The following is a 21,623-nucleotide window of genomic DNA, read 5'->3' as shown; positions in this document are numbered from 1 at the left end:
GACACAATCTGCTAATTTGCCCTAAACTTAACTCAAAATAAATGGTTTTAGGTTGAGACTTTTGACCTTATTAATTAAGTAGGTTAGGTTCAGGTCAAAATTCTAAACCTGAAATAAACATGTATAACTCATTTAATTAAAGTTAATTTCAAGTTAATTCAATATGTATAACTTAAACTTAACTCAATTAATATTTTTCTATCTTTTATAGTAAATACAGAATAAACAATTAAAAAAAAAGATAAATTTTAAAATTAAGGCCTAAAAAAGTAGGTATAATCAATGTTTAAAATCTTAAAATGAAAACAAAAAAGTCTAAACAGGTTAAGTGGGAATTCATAAACAGGTTAGGGTTGTGATTTTTCGACCCATAAACGGGTTAGATTTAAGTCAACAAGTTTTTGTCCAATTTATATATGACTCGAATTCTACCTAACCTGATATGTATGACAGACCTAACTCTTACTTTGTTCAAATATTTATATTTCTAGTGTATTTTAGACAAACTTGTATTTTTATCATTGATATAAGCATTAAATGTGTCTATTTTAATTATTGTTTATATATTTATGATTGGTGGTAGAGTTATTAGACTCCATCACAGAAAGAATTTTCCCAAGGCTTCAGCATTCTTAAAACTTTGATGTACCCATTTGAAATGCATGTTGTGAATTTGTGTTTTGATATTAAGTGGAATTTAGGCAAATCTTAGCATATTCGAATCATTAAATTGAATTGGTCGGACTATATTTATTTGTTGTATTGAATTTGGGCAAATTATAGTCTATTTGAAAAACATTATTTTTACAAGTTTGCATATTATTAAACAAATTTGATTTTTGAACAAGATGTCATCATTTGATTTTGTTGGAAGCCTATGAGCTCAAATTGAAGCAAAGTCAGAGGACATATATCCGAATTTTTCGAAGCCAAGTTTGAGTCTGAGATGAATGTGAAAATTTTTTGACTTGTATTTGAAGCAAAGTCAAAGCGTTTATAATCCGATCCTAATCCAACTTACTGTCAACCCTAAATGTAAGTATATTGTCAAAACATTTTGAGTAAAGTGTAAAGTTATTTCCGATCAAATTATTTTTGAGGTGAGTTATTTCGTGGTCAGATCGAACTGAGTCAATCTCACCATTAAATTTTTTTTTTAAAAAAAATTCTTATCATAGTTCACAAAAAAAATAATTAAATATTCTTTCTATTTTTAACAAAAAATAATTTCTTCTTCCTGAATCAATATAATGATTTTAATTTCATCAAAAAATTATTTACTCAAAATAATGCCTCAACAAAGAAATATGGCGGCATCATTTCTAACCTGAATTCATTGAAACTTTTTCTCAAAAGTAAATAAAAATTTGCTAAATGTAAAATTATCTAAAATACTAGATGAATACAAAATCAACTAATATAATAGGCTACAAATTAATTGTTCTTTGAATAAAATCTTACGTGATGTTAGTTAGAGTATGTATTGATTTTATTCATAACTAACCTGAGTTTGATTATCCTTCCCCTTTCTTAACCCCTTATACATACTCCTACCATAATTTCTTTAACTTTTTAACGCCTATAAATTTTGCTATAATTCCAATTTTGACTACATCTCACACTATTTTTTATATTTAACCCACACACTTATTTCATTTATATATATCTCACTTTTTCATAAATTTTAATTTTTAGATTTTTAATTAACTTAAAATTTATACTTGTAGCAAAAACTATGAAATAGGGGAGAAAGTCTTAGTAAATAATGATAGTTTGTGAAATTAGTAAATCACCTTTATGTGGTAGAATTTAATAGAATGAGAATTTTATAATTTTAATTTATTTTTTTAATTTTATTTATTTTATTATTATTTTTTACTTTTTTATTGTAATTTTCAAATTATGGTTATTGATCAGGACTTATTGAAAGAGGATGAGAGAGTGGGCAACAAATAGCCAAATAGCAACTCTTGGGCTCTTCAATCTCACTACTATTAGAATTTACAAGACGCGGTAGACTTCAACTAGACTATGCCCCTCTTTTCAGAACCTGCTAGTCTCATCTTTTCTAAAAATCAAAACTTTTCGACAAACTTGATTTCTACTGCTTTGTGTGGTAAACCATTGACGATCATTTATGGATCATGATATATCTATCTGTTTTTGATATCCGTATTTCTTTTAATTTGATCTTTTGTTTCAATTGCAGAATTGACTTTAAAATGGCGGAAGAACTCTTTATTTTAACCTCATATTGATGTTGGTTTTGCATCGAGAATCGTTAAAGGTAAGGTTTACATCTATAGGAATTCTTATTATTGAAGTTCTTTATCGATTTTTGATGGGTTTTTGGATTGACTGAGAGTTTGGTGAAAATAATTTTGTAAAGATAATAACTTATAATTAGGGGTTATTGATGATTCATTTGATGCTGTAAATGTTTTAGATATGCATTTGGTTAATCCATGTCCCTTTTTTCTATTGGAATTGCTTGAAATTTAGGTTAATGGCGTGTTGGGCTTGCGGTTTGCGGATTTAAGTAGTTGAACTTGAGAGTGGTCTAATGACTCAGAGGGTTCAAAATAGACCCAACAATCCAATATTCAATCGACATTATAATCGAATTCAACTTGACCCGACTTCAAAATGAATTTAAAACTATGTGAAAACCTCCTATGGGAATATGGACATAAGATCCCATTTTGAATCGCTCCAATAAAACCTAACTCGAAATCAACCCGATAGTCTCGACTAACGACTAATGAGTTTTTTTTTTGAGATATAATGACTAATGAGTTACAACACTACTTTTTTAAAAAATTATCAATTTTCAGTAAAATAGCAACTTAAGTAGCATTCCAAAATAAAAAAGTAGTTGTTTAAGATTTTCTTGCCGAATTCTAATAATTGACGCCATGTCAAATTAAACAATTGAATTTCAATCAGTTATCCACAACTATATCTACTTAGATATCTAACATCTACGCACAACTACCTTGCCCTGGACATTCCCTAAATGAATATTGTTGAGATGGGTTTTCTAATTTTGGTGGTTGTTTTAGTTTAAAGGGTTTGTTCAATTGGGTGGAATATACCATGGACTTAAACTACAGCTTTTTAATATTAAAATTAGAGAAGTGATGGAATGCTTCTGTGAAGGTTTGTTGTTCTTCTGCAAATGTTAGAATTTAAAAGTAGTTTTACGTATTCTCGATGAGGATTAGTATTTGTGGTTCTAAGTTTAGTTTTGCAAAAAAAATGTGAGAATAATCATGAATAGGCAAATATCTAAGAGGTGTTAAATACTTATTGGCATATAGGAGTTGAAATATGTTGAGTATTGGAGTGTTGAAATAGTCATTATCCCAATGTTGTTTTGTGTAATGGCCACGAGCTCGTTAGACTTCAAGTTACATGAAAATAATGGAATTTTCTTATCATTGTGGTGACATTTACAACCCGTTTGGTTTCTTGTATTAAATGGGGGGAATGTTAATGAAAATTTAATGTAATTTAGCTTAGAAAAACTATTTGATAAGGTATAGGATCATGCTTGTTTTACTCTAAATCATTTTTTTCCGTAACAAAATCCTTTCCATTTATTGCCATTTCTAAATGGGATGTTAGGTGGTTATGGAAAATTATGAGGAAAACACATGCTTAAGGGTGAGACCTTGTTAAAGCAAAATGCTCTTCTAATGAGGATTCTAACTACAAAGAATAAGAAAGATTGCAAAATGTAAAAAAAGTCAAACAAATACACCAAGATTGGAAGGTGGGAAAATTCTAATATCAAATTGATATTAGACTATAAAACCCACCCAAAAAATGAAGGCAATTGTATCGATTAGTTCTTGATTACACACACTAATCAATTCTAACAACGGAGATGAAAAACTATAGAGATTACAAGAGTAAATTGAAAACCCCCATTTTCACTCAAGAACCCTAATTTGTGGTGCTCTCTCTATCTAGATCAATCTCCCTTACAAGAGAATTACAATGTATTCCTCTCTCAATGCCATCTCTAAATGATGTATAACATGAGTATATATAGGCTATGATCACAATGGACAGCAAGTAAAATCACGTGCAAAACAGAACAAAAAACTTGCAACTGGCTGCAGCTTGCTCGACCAGGTCGAGCCAAACTGCTCGGGTCGAGTGGCCTCCAGATCTGGTCAAGCCACTTTGCTCTAGTCAGTCGAGCCAGAAGCCCTTTTGCTTCTGATCTTGCAACGACAATAGCTACTGTTTAGTACTTACAAAACAACCTTCATACTTATCCAAGCACTATATAATCCACTCAACATCAAGCTGCACATTGAGATCATGAGTCACACACCTAACAGACCTCCACTATCATGGTAACATCATAACACATTTTGTGAAAACTAAATCTAGAAATGATTTACATGATCACTATCTGATACCAATAACTAAACGCCCCCTTATTCACTTGTGTATCTTTGCTTACAGTTGGGTGGTGAGGAGATATGAGTTAGACTTCTTTTAATTTACCAGTCAAGCAAATGGGCAATCAGTTATTGCTTTGTCTACCATTTTATTAAAATAAGTTCATTGTGTTTTTAGATATGCTTCGTGTATAATAAGCCAACTAGTTAGCGGTAATTGCAGGTTTCTATATTTTATTTTTATTTTTATTTTTTTTTTGTTTGGGAAAAGAAGAGTTTTCATATTGATCTATCGTGATTTTCATTTCTTTGTCCGAGTGTAATATAGAGCTTCTAAGGTTAAGTGAATGTTTTGAAATGCACATGATTGCCGCTTGTTCTGTCAAGATTGGATATCATGATTTTACAGTGCCTCTTTCACTAGAATATATTGCTTAAGTTTCTATCAGTTATTGTAAATCTAGCCAGTTTATTGCAAGCTTTCTAAGATTAAACCAGTGAATTTGAAAGATAGTTAAGACGAAGTTTTGTTACTTTTTATTTGAATCTTGGGTTCTGGAAGGTCATTACTGGACACTGGCATTTGATGACTCATCATCATCTCACTTTATCTTGATTCTTGAAGTGCTGATGTGGTGATTTGCATCTGTCTAGAATGTGTTACTGAATGCGGTCGGCATCAGGATTTTTTTGCTAATCTTTAAGCTAATTTTTTTATCACAAAATTACTGGACACTTTCATTTTTCAGCTTCTCTAGTATGCTCATCTTCAGAATTCGTTAAGAAATTAGCAAATTTGCAAATAAAAAAGAACAAAGAAGCAAATTTCCAATAAAAACGAAAAAAATAGGCAAATTTTTTATGTATTTTCCTTGATCAAGTTTAAATTGTGACCATGATTTGGAGAAATTCATTTTGGCTTTACTCTTTATTCTACTTATCTAGGGTCCATAGGTTTCATGTTGCAAGTTATGAAGGCTTATTTATTCTTGGTGGTGATTTGTATGTTTGCAATGATTATAATTGAATTAGTGTATTATAAATTATTCCGCCTTTGATTTGATTTTGAAGGAGTACATTCGTAAGTCTAGGAAGATATCACTAACATAGATTTGAGTCTTGTGCTAAACATTTGGATTGTTATCCTTTGCAGATCCATGTACGACTCCATTGGAGGTTGGGACGTTTTCTCAGTGTTGTCACAACTTTGTTCATGGGAACATAACTCAATAAGTACAACTTATCACTTTTTGCTTGTAATTCATGTTGGTCTATTTATATAGCACTTATTCATATCTCTGTTAGAAACTTCAATGGCGTGTTTTGGACCTTCAAGCCTCCATCTCTTCTCATAAACATAAACCATCCGCCATGGAGGGCAGCATACTAGATTTCCTTGGCTCGGAGCTAATCGGGGTAATGTCCCCAGTCTCGTTCTGTATGCTCTTAGTTGTTCTATTAGTCTCCACTCTCTCTCCTTCTTCTCTTCCTTCTTCTCCTTCCCAAACCCCCATCATCACTGCTGCTAATCTTGTCTACTCTGAAAACCCATCTGATTCGGTGGTTCAAAAACTTGAAGGCGCTCTTCTAAATGCTGCTGTTTTTGTCCTTCTCATTGCTGCAGTCACCTTACTCCTCGTCCTCCTCTACTACTATAAATTCACCAATTTTCTCAAACATTATATGCGCTTTTCTGCTTTCCTCATCCTCACCACGATGGGAGGTGCTATTTTTCTCTCTCTTGTTCGCCATTTCTCTCTTCCCCTTGATGCCCCGACTTATTTCCTATTCCTCTTGAACTTTTCCATCCTCGGGGTTGTCTCAGTATTTGGAAGAGTGGTTCCCATCATCATTACCCAATCTTATACTGTGATATTGGGAATAATTACTGCTGCTTGGTTCACTCAATTGCCTGAATGGACTACCTGGGTTTTACTGGTTGCTTTGGCAATTTATGATCTGGTGGCCGTTCTAGCTCCTGGTGGTCCATTAAAGATTCTTGTGGAGTTAGCTCGGTCGAGAGATGATGATCTCCCGGCATTGATTTATGAGGCTAGGCCTACTATTTCTCGATCTGATGGCGGTGGACAAAGATCTAGAACTCTCGATGTTTTAGTTAGTGGGGTTTCAGATAATTCCTCAGTCGAGCTTCAGAATATGTCAAGAAATGTTGAAAATATTCCCAACGAGGAGGTAATTGATACCGAATATGGGAGACAAAGGACCGATGATGAGATTAGTGATCAAGGAGAAGTAACACCGTTGATGGTACCGAATATGAGTGAGATTGCCGAGGTGGATGAAGAGCGTGCAAACCTTGTGGAAATGCTTGCTAGAGAGAGGAGAGACGGAGGTGACGTTAATGAGGTAACCGTGACTCAAGGTATTAAACTTGGACTTGGGGATTTTGTTTTTTACAGTGTGCTCGTGGGTAGAGCTGCAATGTATGATCTAATGACGGTATATGCTTGTTACCTTGCTATCATATCAGGACTTGCTTGCACTCTCATTTTGTTATCTGTATATCGTCGTGCTCTACCCGCCTTACCAATTTCCATCACTTTAGGGATTACTTTTTACTTTTTGACTCGATTGTTGATGGAACCATTTATTGTTCATATGTCAACGAATTTGATGATGTTTTAACTGCACTTAACCTCCATTGTTAAATATTCGGAAGTGCTTTGCTCTCTGATCTACGACTATCAGGCAACAAATTTTTGTTCGAGATATTTTCCCTGTATTGAAGCGTCGATTCTTGATTCCTTGTGTCGATATAGAAGGATTGTACAGAAACGCATTCATCGGGTCAGGTAACTTTTACTATAACGAAAATTTATTTTTGACTTGATGACGTTTTGTATCAATGCTATCTTTCTTCATATTGTTGCAATTTTCTTTTATTCTCTAATTGTTCATCTTAACTAGTATTAGTAACAGGTTAGGTATGGCAGAAATTCAACTACTAGTACATATGTTTCTTTGAATTTGCTACATTATGCCAACTAAAGTGTGAGTTTTTTAGATATAGTGTAAACATTCAGGAGTAATTTTCTTATTTCTTATCTTTCGTTTTTCTTTTATGTCTTGTGTGGAAAGTGGAAACTATTTCCTTGTAGGAGTACTCCTTGTTTCTTGTAAAATATTCCAACCTATTTATATATTTCAGCCTTTTGCTTGTGCTGGCTGAGTTTTTGTTATTTTAGTAAACTATCTTCTTCTTTCTTATAGTTAAGTAATGTTGAATAAGGGCTATCTAGTTGGTCTACAATGAGTTGGTACCAAATACAATAATACTAAGAGGTTGTTTGGTATGAATAGTGAAAACACTTGAAAAATGAAAATGGTAACACTTGAGAATAGAGATGAATGGGAGGAAGACACAATGAGGTGTTTCTCAATTAGTTTTTTTTTTTTTTTTTTTTTTTTTTTTTTTTTTTTTTTTTCTTTATAATTGAATTTTAACTTTTGCTTTTTAGTTGGTCAAACAAAAATAAAAAGCGTTTCGTAAATAACTTTTCTTTAATAAATGGTCAATAATCATCAAATTTTTGCCAAATATCTTCGTAACAGTTTATTTACTTTTAGTTGGTCAAATTAACTAACAGTTTCAATCAATAACCGTTTGCCAAACAAACTTCATGTAAAACATAGGGAGGAAATAGATCAATTGTCACAGATAGTGGAGAAGAGGTAACAAATGAAAGAAATTAGTTTTCTTATAATGGAATTGATTATTGATATTTGAAAATTAACAATCAGTAATTGGTTTACTTTCTTGATACTGTTTTGAATTTTAATTTTTTGGCACTATCACAAAGAAAGAAATATTGTTCTTAATAAACTTTGAGAGTGCCAAAATCATCTACTTTTGGGTGCATTTAACCGGTCGGGTTATATTTTAACATGTCATTAGCAGATTGGATTAATGATGGATCGGGTCATTAACGGATCTTTATGTGAAGGGCTGGGTTAGGTCGGATAATTATAGGAATTGGTTGTAAAAAATATTTTATCATTTTTTTATACTTTTATATGATATTGCTATATATATAGTTGAATTGACCCAACATATCATAAAGTATAATAAAAAAACTATTTTGTGAATTTTTAAAAACGGGTTAAAGTGAATTGTATTTAAACGTATTTTAACCCGCTCTGTTTAAGATTTGACATGACCCGCCTTGATCGGGCGCGTTTAACGATTTGGAGTAAATTTGAGATGTATAATTACATTACTTAAATAAAAAGGGAATAAGTAATGGGGTCAAGCTAATGCGGAAGAGAAGTGCATGTAAACGATTTGGAGTCAATTTGGCCAAACTATCTTTTTAGCTCTTCACTTAGGAGTAAATTTATACTTTTCCTTTATGTAGTTGAACTTGTTAGAATTAAACCGAAATAAAAAAGAATTTCGTAAAAATTATTTAATGTGGTGAAAATAAAAAACGTAAGTGCATATTCAGTTTTTAGGGTATATATTCTTAGAGGTATTTGTATATTTTCAACTATGAAAAAAAATACATATTCATTCTCCAAGACACCAATTTTTGGTAACATTTTTGTAAATATTTAAAAAAAGTTCTTAATGTTAAAAAAAATATACATATATGTACCTCTTTAACAAGATATGTATTTATTTAGTCTATTTTACGATTTTTACCAATTTATAAATATTCATTGGATACTTAAACAATTGTAAAGCATCAGCACACCAATTTGCTTTTTGAAAGAATTTTGTGTTCACAAAAGTCAAAATTAGTTGAAAAAGATTATTCAAATTCTAAGTAGAAAGTGGTGTATATTACTCAAGAAACAAACCAATGAAAGAAATTAGTGCAATATTCTCTCTTATCCTACAAATAACCTAAGCCAAGCTAAGCTAAGATAGACTTAAATAAAAAATCTTATTAAATATTATTGTAAAATGCGTCTTATATATAAATTAAATAACCCAATTATATTATAAATTAAATAACCCAATTATATTATGATTAATACAAATATTTTATTCTAAAAGAAAATTTTTGAGAAAAATAACTATAAATTCATTAGGAAGGAGAATGACCTAACTAACATATTAAGAAGTTGTAAACGATAACCATAAAAAGTAATGTGTAGTTTTAAATGTCGTAGAAGGTTATTTTCCGTGAGAATAAATTGTTGCATATATATTTAATTGGCTACACGATGATTTAAAAGATTGAATTATAATAATTGTTAAGTACATATATGTTAGCTTGGACCAGAATCGTTGCCTAACCCTATTAGACTATTTAACCTTTGACTCACATTTTGACTAACTAATAGGGACGGAGTAAAGATTTTGAAGACTCTATTTATTTTTACATGTCTTTTAAAATGGGGCCTTTTATTATATGAAAAGATAAAATTTTTTCCTCTTCAAGAAAAACCATTCAAGACAAAATATATTGTAACATTATATTACTTCAAATATAAAAAAAGGGTTTACAAACAAATCACTTAAAAAGTATTGTTCGAATGCTGGCCTGAAGAGCACCATTTAATATTTAAAGCCTCTTATTTCTGGGGCCCTAAGCTGGCCATGCTAATTAACGTCTAATCTTCATAACGGATGATTAATTTGGTATTAAATTTATACACAACAAAACTCACAAAAGAAAAAGAAAATTGACTACAAACAAATCCAAAACTTAAAATGGACAATGCAAAATATAAGCACAATTGTAAACAGTATAGTATAAACAAAAAAGGAATAATGTTATTCTAACTTTAAAATAAGTTTATTATCTGCCAAATGAGTTTGTATTAACAAGCAAGCAGAAATTTGATATCAAAGAAGCCATGACATTTGAGATGATCACAAAATAGCTGCTGTTGTCATACATTACTATTGTTAGCAATTAGCAAGGCATGCTAAAAATTTGCTAAATTTGCTTATATAACACATTCCTATTTATATACATGTAAAAAAACTTTCATAAAACTTTAAAATTTAACTGTAGGGACGAATATAAAATATTATTTAGAGTAAGTTGAACGCGTATCTATGCATGTGTATGAAATCAACTAAATAACTTTTTTTTAATTTTTTTTATATGTGTTACGCAATTTAATATTAAAAGAATTTTTAATCAAATAACACACATTATTGTTTGAGCAGACGAGCTAAACCTAGATTTTAACAGCATATTAACTAATGACCTTAATCCTTAGTCAAAATTTGTGACTTGGACGCAATTAATTATCATTTCATTAATAGTTATTGTATCAAATTAGTTATGAGATGTCAGCATTACAATCTCAGAAGAAACTTAGAGAAGATGTTATAATTGGTTAAATAATTGGTTCAATGTTGGAATAACTTGAGCTAGAAGAATTTGTCAAAATTGGGTCTATTCATTGACCAACATTATTGAAAGCATCTCATTCTTGTATTATATCCTAATTTCTAATAATCACTCTTGTATTAGTTCGTCTCAATAAGTTACCTTTATTTGCTTTTGACAGGAAGATTAAAAAGTAAATCGAGCCGCATGTAGGACATGACATGGGGCTCTTAATATTTGGTTGCCGACACGACACGCTATACCTATCATTTTATATACAGTTTGGGATCAAATTATTAATAAAAATGTGTGTGACATGTGCCATGGAACAACATAATGTCACAGGTTATTGTTTGAAGATGGTTAGCACAACACGATACAACCCGATCATTAACATTTGTAACCTATCAAGGCACGTCACACTTACACTGACCCACTTTAACACGACCCGCAATGATTCACCACAACACGAATTTCATATCTTATTAAAAAAACTATATATGCAAAAGTTGAACTATTCTCATGTAAAGGGAACGTCTTTTAGACTTGTGCACCTTGTTGGAATCTTAGCTACACAACTTTCTTCCCCTTAAATCATTATCTCCATGTCTATAAATACACCTAAAACTCATCCTTAAACTCAAACCCAATATAAACCTAAGAAAGCACCAAAAATGGCTTCAAGTTCTTGCAAAAACACAAACATATGGGCATGGATACAAAACCTTCCACCATTAACTCAATGGAAAAAAGATACCATGTCAATATGTATATGCTCATCAAACACATCATTAGCAACCCTTAGTCTAAACATAACAAAACACACTCCAACCCAATCAATCTCCTTGGCCATTATTGTAAATTTTAACCTCCCAATATCACTTTGGATATCAAAACCAATTTATATACCAAATACATCCTTAAACATTGTAAGTGATCAAAACACAATACACAATCTCATTTCAATATTCATCCATGATGTGCTCAAATATGGGCCCACAAAACAAACTTACCCTATAAAACTACCCATAATTAGTCCTCAATCTAACATCAAACATATCTTCAATATAACCATTCTTTCACTAGTTTTTATTGTTTGTGTCTATGAAGCTCCTACAGATCTTCGTTTTAATTGTCTTAAATCTATAAAAGATGAGTTATCAACTTATCAATCTCGAGCAGCCTCAAAGCTACTCATAAGGCTTTTAGGATCGAATAATGAAGATTTATGGATGAGATCCATAAATCTTGGTATTACAAATTGGAAAATGGAACTAAAAGCAGCTAATTGTATACTTAAAGGACCTTCTCCTTTGTTTTCTTATGGATTTTCTACTCCTGGGTTGTGGAAAGTTCAATTGTATTGTCCTATTACAACCATGGAAATCGAAAACTCAAGTTCTTTAGCTGATGATCGTTTAGCCTTTTCTCTTAACTATCATCACCTTGAGGGTGTCATACAACTTAATCATAAGGTCATTGTAAGAGATAAATGGATTGAAGTGATGGTAAACATTGATAATATAAGGTATGCATATACACATGACACAGCATAAAGTAACCACTACCAAGTAACAACACAAATATTATATCTTTTCGGTTTTTTAAGATACACTTATTTCAAAAAGCTCTCACATGAAAGGCGGAGATTTAGCTATTAAAATGAAATGGATGATAGTATACTAATGAAAATTGTAGTGCACATTTAGGTTTTGGGAGAAGATTCTATAAATTTAATCTTCAATACTATGAACTTTGAAGTAGTGAGTAGTGATGCTCATTTGGTGTCAAAACATTTATCAATCTTAATTTTTTAGTTCTAAAGTTTTTATATAAACTTCCAACAACTATTATCAAACATGTCTGTAACTAGAGTCGGTCGATTTCGATTCAGGTGTTTTAGGTAGGTTTAAAATCGGCTCTTGTGTCGACATTGGTTTTTACATAATTGAATATCCATTTTAAGTCAGGTCAAATCGAGTTCGATTACAAAGTCGGATGAAAATTAAGTCGCCGGCTCTGTTTTAAACACCTCTATCCGTAACAGTTGGCTTAAACAGGTAAAACAATTGGTGATTCCGGCTGGTCAAACCAACCAACAACTCCATCTCAATATTTAAAGATTAAGTTTACTTTGAGTTGAGATTTCTACAATTAGGCTCATTCATTTATTCAGTTGGGTTTTAAAAGGTCTAAATAATAAACTTATGGATCATTCTCTCATCTTACGAAATTAAGGCTTTGACGTTGCTGTTGTTGTTCTGTTATGTCGCAGGCTAGATGTCATTCGACTTGTAAGCGAGAAACTCCTGCACGATCGAGGTGCAGGGGCATCAGAAAAGCACTTCCCATCAAGAATCTCACTACAACTCACACCATCACCTGACATAGACATTCTAAGCATTTCAGTAAGCAAATCTTCGGAGAATCCGAAGAAGGAAATCGGCATAGAGAAGACAATCGAAGGCTCGTTCGAGCCTCCTAACAAAGTCGGGCTTCAACTATCAGCAGGAGAAACAACAACAACAGTCTTCACACCATGGAAATTCGAGGAAACAGCAAAGGGTGACAGTGGTGGTTTGAGCTGGTTTCTACATGACAGCAGTGATGGCAGAGAGGTTTTTTCATCTAAGCCTTCACCAAAGAAATTGTTTCAACCAAAAGCTTGGTTTAGAAACCGGTATTCGAGTGCATACCGGCCTTTTACTAGGCAAGGAGGGGTTGTATTTGCAAGAGATCAGTATGGGGAGACTGTATGTTGGAAGGTGGATAAATCAGCAATTGGGAAGAAATCTATGGAATGGGAGCTTGCTGGTTGTATTGGGTTGACATATTGGCCGAATAAGTATAGGACATTGTATAATGAAACTAGGAGGGCTGAGTTTAGGGAAACTTTGCACCTTACTCTTGTGTAGATAGATCAATGTAAAGTATTTACTGGTCTGTTTTACTCATTTTGCATCGTTTAGAGAAAAAGTTCTTACATTGTAATCTGAAATGATGCAAAATGAGTGGGAGAAAAAGGTAGTCATGATTGAAGTTTAATTTGTGTTTAATGATGCCGTCCATTTTGCATTATTTTAGGAGGAAATATTTTTACATCGTAATTTAAATTAATGCAAATTGAGTGGAAGAAAAGAGCAACTATGATTGAAGTTTGATTTGCGAGTAATGATATGTTATGTAAATTAGTAAGTATATTCGTACATGATGAGAAAGTATATTATAGTAGTATAATATCGTGCTTTACTTGAGATTTACACTTTATTTGGATGGTTTAATACCCATGATCCATGTGCTTCTGTTTAGTTAACATATTATCTTTGTTTACAACTCTAAGAAGGAAACTTGGAAGAGCATCGAAGGATCTATAACATATCCCCTCTTCGGTGACTTTCGCTCCAGTCTCAGCGTCTGCAAACCTTCTGATTCGACTGCGGGGGTGTGCTAGAATATTATCATTACTAGAATAGAATTATTAAGAATATTTTGTAAATATTCATATCTTAGATATTATTGTGCAAATATTTAGTTTTCTAAAATTCTTGATTGTATTTTGTATATATTCTATTCTCATGAAATGAAATGGCAAGCAACATCATTTCCAATAGCTATTTTAGGTAGATATTAAATCAATAATCATGACTATGACTATAACTATAAAAAATTGTGAACTAAAAATTTATTTTTATGATAAAAAACTCATTAGTAAATAAGAATTTTTGTTGCACAATTTCCCAACCATGGGAGGAGAACAAAGACTTGACATTGAGAAAGAGTAGGCGGACATTTCTAAGAATATTTGGGCATTTCATTCATTCATCCATCCTAACTTCACCTTCTCTCTTTAGTCTTTACCCAACTTTCTATAGATCTCCCTTTCTTTCACATTTTCCTGCATTTTCTCCATCTTGTTTGATTCATTTCCATGGATACTGTTGCTTTCCGTTGTAAGTCTTGCTCTTCCTTTGTTGCAGCTATGTTCTTTTACATTTTGCTGAATTTTAGTAGAGTTCTTATAATGGGTTCATTGATTATGCTTTATATGGTGTATATTACAGCTCATGTAGTTCAATTATCAATCTTTGATAATTTAATCCTCTCCCCACTATTTTTTGATTGAAAAGTATGATACTTTTTGGTGGGTTTTTGGTGTTGAGTTGTGGAATGTGGATGCTAGCTAACTCAGAACACTGGAAATTTATGCACCCAATACTGGGTTTTTGGTGTTCATTTCTCAGAATACTGGGTTTTTGTTGTTGATTGAGAAGAATGATTCTTTTCTGGCTCTTTATACACTACATTCTCTCTGCTAATCAATTTATATGTACATTTAGTTGATGTTGAATTAGTTTATAATTTATCTTCATTTGGATGAATGTTGGGTTTTTGATTCATAATTGGACATTGATAAATCATGACCTCTTATTGATACAATTTGGGAAAACTAGAATGACAATGTATATGAATTGGGAGTTCTTTTGAGGTGATTTCAAGTATTTGAGAGAAACAATCTGGGAGTTGATAGGAGGTCGAATACTCTCTAGAGGGGGTGAATAGAGAATATGGGCGTTTAAAATATTTGTCTGAAGCTTATCTCAAGAGATTGAGGAGTCTTGTAAAATTGTTATCTGGGACAGTTTTGAGTCAATTCGTAAAACAATAACGTATGTGCGGAAAACAAACTTTAAAGAATAACACACGATATGTTAACAAGGTTCGGTTCTAAACAACCTACCCCCGCCTATGGGTTCTCTTTTAACCCGTAGGATTTCAACGCCTTTTATTAATCCGACTTTAATACAAACAAGAAGATCTCACTATCTCCTCACACCACATTCTTCCCCTTAAAGAACCGTATTACAAGTACCTTTAATAAAAGTAAATCCCAATCTCTCAATAGAGATTACAAGTTGAACACTTTGAAATGTATTCTAAGTTAGGCGTATTAAACTATGAAAATAATCTAACTCTTTTTAACACTTAAGCCTATTATAAATTGTAAGAGTTAGATGAATTAAGAATTACAACTATTTTGAATACTTAGAGAATACTAGATCTTAAGTCAAGAGAGAAAATTGTAAGAGGTGCATAGAGGTGTATGCCGAAATGAAGCCTTGTATTTATAGATGTTACGCCTCAACATCTCCTTGTAGAGCAAGAAAAGCTTCATCCGTTAAATTCTGTTGATCTGGATATTCTGTGCCAGTCTTCAAGACCTTGAGCTTTATTTCAAACTGATGTGTACTGACAGCTTATATAAAATTGTATGTGTGCTGTAATTTGTCTTTGATAACCAATGCTGTGCTGCCACGTTAGAACTCATACAAGATATTGAAAACTCAGCAAAAATCAGATTAATCAACGTGTAAACACTAATTCAAATTAATTCCTATTTTTAGCGTTAATTCAAATAGTTATTTCTTATTTTTAGTATCAATTTAAATTACCATCTTATTTATAGGAAACTCTTTAATTAGCTTAACAACTAATTTAAATTCAAATATAACCGTGTACTATAATTAACAAAACGTGTCTACCTTGTACTTTAACATTTAATCATTCAAATATCTTAAACATATATTTTAAATTCAAATTCAAATATAAAATATCCAAACGTTTAAAATAAGACGTGTTATAATATATTCAAACTTAACTTCAGATAATATCAAAGTAAATTTTAATGAACCTTGACCTATTAAAATATTTCAAATATAATTTTAATGAACCGTGACCTATTAAAATATTTCAAATATATATATACGAAACTAAACTTATTATAAACATAATTATCTTCAAGACATTGAAACTAACTTCAAGACTTATAAATTTAACCATAAGATAAACTTAAGTTATTTAAACATATTCCAATAAATCAAGCTTAAACATATATATCAAATATTCAGTTTATATCCAATATGATTTTAGATTAACATAAACAACTAAATGTAATTACTTAATTTATTTGTTTAATCAATATGTGTTTTGAATTATCATCATCTAAGGGAGTTGAGTCTTTACAATTTTCTTTTTTTTGGTTTCATTTGAGAGGATTGTACACATGGGTTATTGATTTATGGATGTTTTTCATCATCTGGTTAAGTATCTGTTGCGTTAAGCAGGTATATAATGTTCGCAAAATACTCCACTTTTGGGGTTGCATTTAAAATCATGGCTAAAAGCTCAAGGTGATCTATTTGGTTGTAGGGTGTTATCTATGAACATGTAAGTTATACTTCTGTTAGAGGACTTTGGTGATCGGTGATTGTACTTTGCAAAAAATGAGTTATACTGCATTAGAGCCTGAATCCAAATAGATGGGATTGGCAACATTAACTAAGATGTCACCATTTCGGATAAGAGATGTCGGATATTGTTAGGCAGTATTTTTCTTTTTCCCTTTAGTATATTAATATCAAGTGACGATTCATTGTCTTTCTCCCTCTCTTTGTAGTTTGGACGTACGCCCATTTTATTAACCAAAGCATATATGTGGCTTTGTTATGTACTTAATGATTATTCTTTGTTTAATCCGATGCCAGATTAATGCTCTTTTTATGGATTTCTAGTTTGTATGTGTTTTGGAGCAATGCTTATTATACTTATTTTGCCTTTGGTGGCTGGGGCTCATTTGATGAATGTTTGTTTCCATTAACGTTCTAGAATTGCATGATAGTTCATGATAGTTCCTGTTCCACACTCAAATGACACAGCTTTGACTGTTTTTTTTTGGATCCTAGTGTCTGCTGGCCGCATTTTACACGTGTGTTCTTCACTTGAAAAGCCTGCTCCGGCTGAACGGCCAGCTATAGTTCAGTCCCATTGCCAAGTTCTCACCGTTGGAAGGCTAAATTCTTCCCCAAGGCCCGCAAGATTAGTAGTATCATGTGCAAAGACACTTGAAACAACTGTGTCTTCCAAGTCCGATGGTGAGTTATACTCTTAATAGTTGCTATCTTAAAACTTCCATCCCCTTTTTTCCTTTGGGTATGATGTTCCACTTTCAACAATTGCAACTTTTCAAGTTGTTGTACGTGTCGGTAAAAAACATACTTCTTTTGGTTGGAATTAATTGGTACACTTCTTGCTTACACGCTATCAAATGCATTATTTTCATCTTTAATATTTTTAATTGCGCATATATAAAAATCATAAAAAGTTGATATTATTAAAATATGCGTTGTTGACAAAACCTACAAGATCTTATTGACTATGTGTTTTTTTTTTATACATACAAAATAAAATGTAAAACAATATCGAATGATGAATAGTAGTTACTCTGCAAGTGTGGCAACTAATCCCCACCAAAGGTAGTAGATTGCTTTATAGCATCAATGTGCAATTCTGCATTACCAATGTAAATTCAACTAAAACTAACTAATATTTAATATGCATACAAAACGGTTAGATGCCGTATATCAAATGAAGGGAACAAGTCTAAGTTAAATTTGCGAACTTGTGACGCAATTGTTACGATTCAAAATGGACATATTGATTGGTGCAAAGGATGCATAAGGTTTGCAGTTTTGCAACTATTTGTTGCCGTTCTTTTGCAGTTTTCTTGATATATATGTCTGGTAGTCACCATTACACTACGCTTTCTATTGAATTGCTTAAAATGTAGTGATCTCATTGGGACAGTTCCACTCAATGATAAATCAAAAGGCTCAATCGAGAAGCAGGCTTTACGCACCACTTTCCCCAATGCATTGGAGGTATTCTAGTCTTCTTCAAACATACTATATGATGCATGTTAGCTCGGAAACATCTTGCTATTGATGAATGTTACATTCGTGATACGTGTACAATAGATGATCTTTTAATTAGCCATTTTTCAATATCCGGTGGTTAGAACTAGCTTCATAAACTACAAGTCTACAATACTAATCATTGTCATTGCTAGACGAATTCCATGTGTTAGTGATTAGCTTCACTCGAGTGCTTCATGTGGTCTATTTTATATCTCAACCTTCCCCGGCGTCTACGTCCAACTAGGTTTCAATCTCTCATATTGCGTATTAGTGTAACTATATCCCCATCCCCTTTTCTCACCCCGCAAAAAAAGCAAAAGAGATGAAAGAATTTAATTGAATTGGGGCTTTGGCATTTTTGTTGCTACTGACTACTGTTACTGTTTATCCGTTAATTTGTTCAAACTTCTTTCAGGCGTTGCTCTTGGAGGTTAGTGATGAAACAAGTGTTGCTGAAGTGCAGCTAAAGGTAAAGATTTATCCAAACTTGTCAAATGGCTAAGAGATTTGATTTTTAAAGAAAATGCTAAGTGTATCCCTTAGGGCTATTGTAGTATATACAACATTCCATTACTTAGTGCCATTTAATGGCTCTCATCTAGACGGTTTTGGGGTTGGCTCACTTGGATGTACACAGACCTCACTTTTGTATAAACTAAGAGGTTATTTCCATCATTTGCTACTTTTCATAAATTAGAAGCTAAAATTAGAATATTGTAGTATATGAGAAGCTAAAATCAGAATTTGGAACATTCAATTACAAGAGGCGTGTGGTTTAACTATAAGTTTCTTGTGGGGTTATGTATCCTGACCTTAGGACAGCTGCTTCGTGTACATTAGGCATCTGGTTGTGGGTCTGATGTCACAACTGACAACTGACAACTCACAATTCACAACTTTGGATTGAGTGTAGTTGGGACATTGAAACTTCTTTCGCAACTGCCTTTGAACCCTATGGATATATATTAAGTTATTAACTTCAAGGTTGTGGAGAACGTTTTTGGGAACAACAACCTATAGTTTGACGGATGGATTCCCATGGAATCATTGCTTGTATACTTCATTTGGTTTGTCCCTATTTTTTCGGTTTTGACCGTCCCTTTACTGCCCTTACTCCCTCCGTCCCAAAGAAATAGTCTCAATTAAATTGGGTGAAAATAAAAAATTTGGGTACAAGTGGTAAAAAAGTATATTTTATTGGGAAATGGGAGAAAATTGTGGATCAGATAAAAGGATAAGTTAAATGTATAAATGAGAATTTAAGAAAGAGTGTAGGTCATGGACAAAAATAGATTTATCATTGGATTCATGAAACCTCAACGGGTTTATGTGCAGTCAAATCTCTCTCTTTTTATGCGGTTCTTGCTTTATAAATCCAAATAATAAATTTATCATTGTATTCTTGAAAGTTTGTTCTGTATTAAAATCCTTTTGAGGGTCGAGGGAAGGAGATTTCTTTGCCATTTCAATTTGTGCATCTTAGTAATTTTGTAGGTCGGAGATTTTGAAATGCATCTGAAGAGAAATGTTGGTGCCGTGAATGCTCCAGTTCCGATTGCACCAGCCGTTCCAAGTGAACCCATGGATCAATTAGTACCTGCAACACCTTCAACATCAGCTCCGAACCCTGCTCCTGGAAAGACCAGTCCCTTTGCTAGTGCCTCCTCAGCGGCATCTTCGAAATTGGCTGCACTTGAAGCCTCGGGAGCCAATGGTTTTAAACTAGTGACATCACCAACCGTATGTATTTTGAATTATTATCTCTATGTGTCAAGTAAGAGACTTCAATATAATTATGTCTTGCTTTCATTCAGGTGGGTTCATTCAGGAGAGGAAGAACAGTTAAAGGGAAAAAATTACCTCCTAGCTGTAAGCAGGTAACAACTAAAAAAGATATGTGGATGAGATTAAAAGAAAGAATGACTATATAGTTGAGATTAAAAGAAATAAGTCAGAACCATGCCTAAAATAGAAATGATTCAATATTAGGGAGACCGAAATGGAAATGTGTCGAGCGCCTTGGGACGGAAGGAGTATATACTATTTTCAAACGGAGTTTTTTGTGTGTTTCCCTACTAAAACCACTCTAACATGCACTAGATAGTTTTTTTCGTGTAGATATGTAACCTAACTTGAATAATGCTTTAAATTTTCTTTTACTTGTTGGAAAATAACCCATAGAGAGATTGAATAACATATAAACTTGATGGGCGACTCCTCCTTATACCAATTGGTTTTAGGATGGAACCTCATTAGGTCTGTGTGCAATAAACTCTCCTCTTGTGTAGGTTTCTATTGTGTACAAGCCCAATAATAGATTTATCACTTGTTTAATCTGGGTCTTGTGGGGAGGGGCGACAGTAATTCCTTTAATTTATGTCGTAGAGCTGGAGTTTTATGCGGGTAAATATGCTGACATGCCTGTCTTCATTTCCAATGAGATGCAGGGTGATATGATTAAAGAGGGACAAGTGATTGGCTACATTGATCAATTTGGAACTCAGCTTCCTGTCAAGGTGAGCTTTTGCCCGTGATTCTCTCTTTGCGCTTTTCATTGATAATGTGCTTCATAAGTAAGATCCGGTTAACATCTTTAATTATCGAATGAGCAGTCAGATGTAGCTGGTGAAATCTTGAACCTGCTTTTCGAAGAAGGCGGTATGTCTGTTTTTCAAATTTGTTTAACAACATAATTAAAATCGTATTATACATATGAAATCCTCCCAAAATAGAACCACAAAAGCATAAATTTTTGCGTTTTTATCTTGCAGAAGCGGTTGGCTATGGTGATCCGCTTGTTGCTGTTTTGCCATCATTTCATGGCCTCAATTAAACGATTCTGTATTGCAAACGCCCTAGTATTGGAAGTTTCATGCTCTCAATTTTTACTGGTTTTTGGTCACTTCTCTGTTCTGTTGAAAACAATTGTAGATGTAGATAATAGCTAGTTTTTCCTTTTGTTATGTTGTTATGTACTTTGGTGTTGTATGATCAATTCTTTATATTTTGGATTTCGCACTCAACAGCTCTAGGTTGATACTACACGGCATACAATCACAGTAACAAGTAAATTAGCCGCATTCCTCATGTAGACCAATATGTAGATATACAACCTTTAAAAGATGTTGCAACCATTTACAAATTCC

The 21,623-nt window shown here is 32.6% G+C and overlaps 3 protein-coding genes across 3 annotated transcripts; all 3 read left to right on the top strand.

Moving 5' to 3' along the window:
* Positions 1-1,977: 1,977 nt before the first annotated feature.
* Positions 1,978-7,801, top strand: LOC130804006 (presenilin-like protein At1g08700). Its single transcript, XM_057668288.1, has 3 exons — positions 1,978-2,116; positions 2,210-2,287; positions 5,569-7,801. Exon 3 carries the CDS (start codon positions 5,787-5,789, stop codon positions 7,059-7,061), a length of 1,275 nt encoding a protein of 424 aa, XP_057524271.1. The 5' UTR covers positions 1,978-2,116; positions 2,210-2,287; positions 5,569-5,786; the 3' UTR covers positions 7,062-7,801.
* A 3,331-nt stretch (positions 7,802-11,132) lies between these two features.
* LOC130804675 (uncharacterized) lies at positions 11,133-14,248 on the top strand. Its single transcript, XM_057669204.1, has 2 exons — positions 11,133-12,254; positions 13,002-14,248. Exons 1-2 carry the CDS (start codon positions 11,401-11,403, stop codon positions 13,639-13,641), a joined length of 1,494 nt encoding a protein of 497 aa, XP_057525187.1. The 5' UTR covers positions 11,133-11,400; the 3' UTR covers positions 13,642-14,248.
* Positions 14,249-14,438: 190 nt separating this feature from the next.
* LOC130804317 (uncharacterized) lies at positions 14,439-21,559 on the top strand. The gene is made up of 9 exons (XM_057668710.1): positions 14,439-14,676; positions 17,467-17,655; positions 18,368-18,441; positions 18,893-18,946; positions 19,972-20,217; positions 20,292-20,354; positions 20,925-20,993; positions 21,090-21,135; positions 21,249-21,559. Exons 1-9 carry the CDS (start codon positions 14,655-14,657, stop codon positions 21,308-21,310), a joined length of 825 nt encoding a protein of 274 aa, XP_057524693.1. The 5' UTR covers positions 14,439-14,654; the 3' UTR covers positions 21,311-21,559.
* Positions 21,560-21,623: the final 64 nt, after the last annotated feature.

This window comes from Amaranthus tricolor, chromosome 17, assembly GCF_026212465.1.
Source record: "Amaranthus tricolor cultivar Red isolate AtriRed21 chromosome 17, ASM2621246v1, whole genome shotgun sequence".
NCBI lineage: Eukaryota > Viridiplantae > Streptophyta > Magnoliopsida > Caryophyllales > Amaranthaceae > Amaranthus > Amaranthus tricolor.
Note: the sequence above shows the minus strand (reverse complement) of the source record. Positions and strands in the feature narration are given on the sequence as shown.

Coding starts and splice junctions, on each gene's coding strand:
- LOC130804675 (XM_057669204.1), top strand. CDS start 11,401: ATGGCTTCAAGTTCTTGCAAAAACACAAACATATGGGCATGGATACAA. Junction 12,255..13,001: donor GTAAACATTGATAATATAAG/GTATGCATATAC, acceptor GTTATGTCGCAG/GCTAGATGTCATTCGACTTG.
- LOC130804006 (XM_057668288.1), top strand. CDS start 5,787: ATGGAGGGCAGCATACTAGATTTCCTTGGCTCGGAGCTAATCGGGGTA.
- LOC130804317 (XM_057668710.1), top strand. CDS start 14,655: ATGGATACTGTTGCTTTCCGTT. Junction 18,947..19,971: donor TTGCTGAAGTGCAGCTAAAG/GTAAAGATTTAT, acceptor GTAATTTTGTAG/GTCGGAGATTTTGAAATGCA. Junction 20,355..20,924: donor TACCTCCTAGCTGTAAGCAG/GTAACAACTAAA, acceptor AATGAGATGCAG/GGTGATATGATTAAAGAGGG.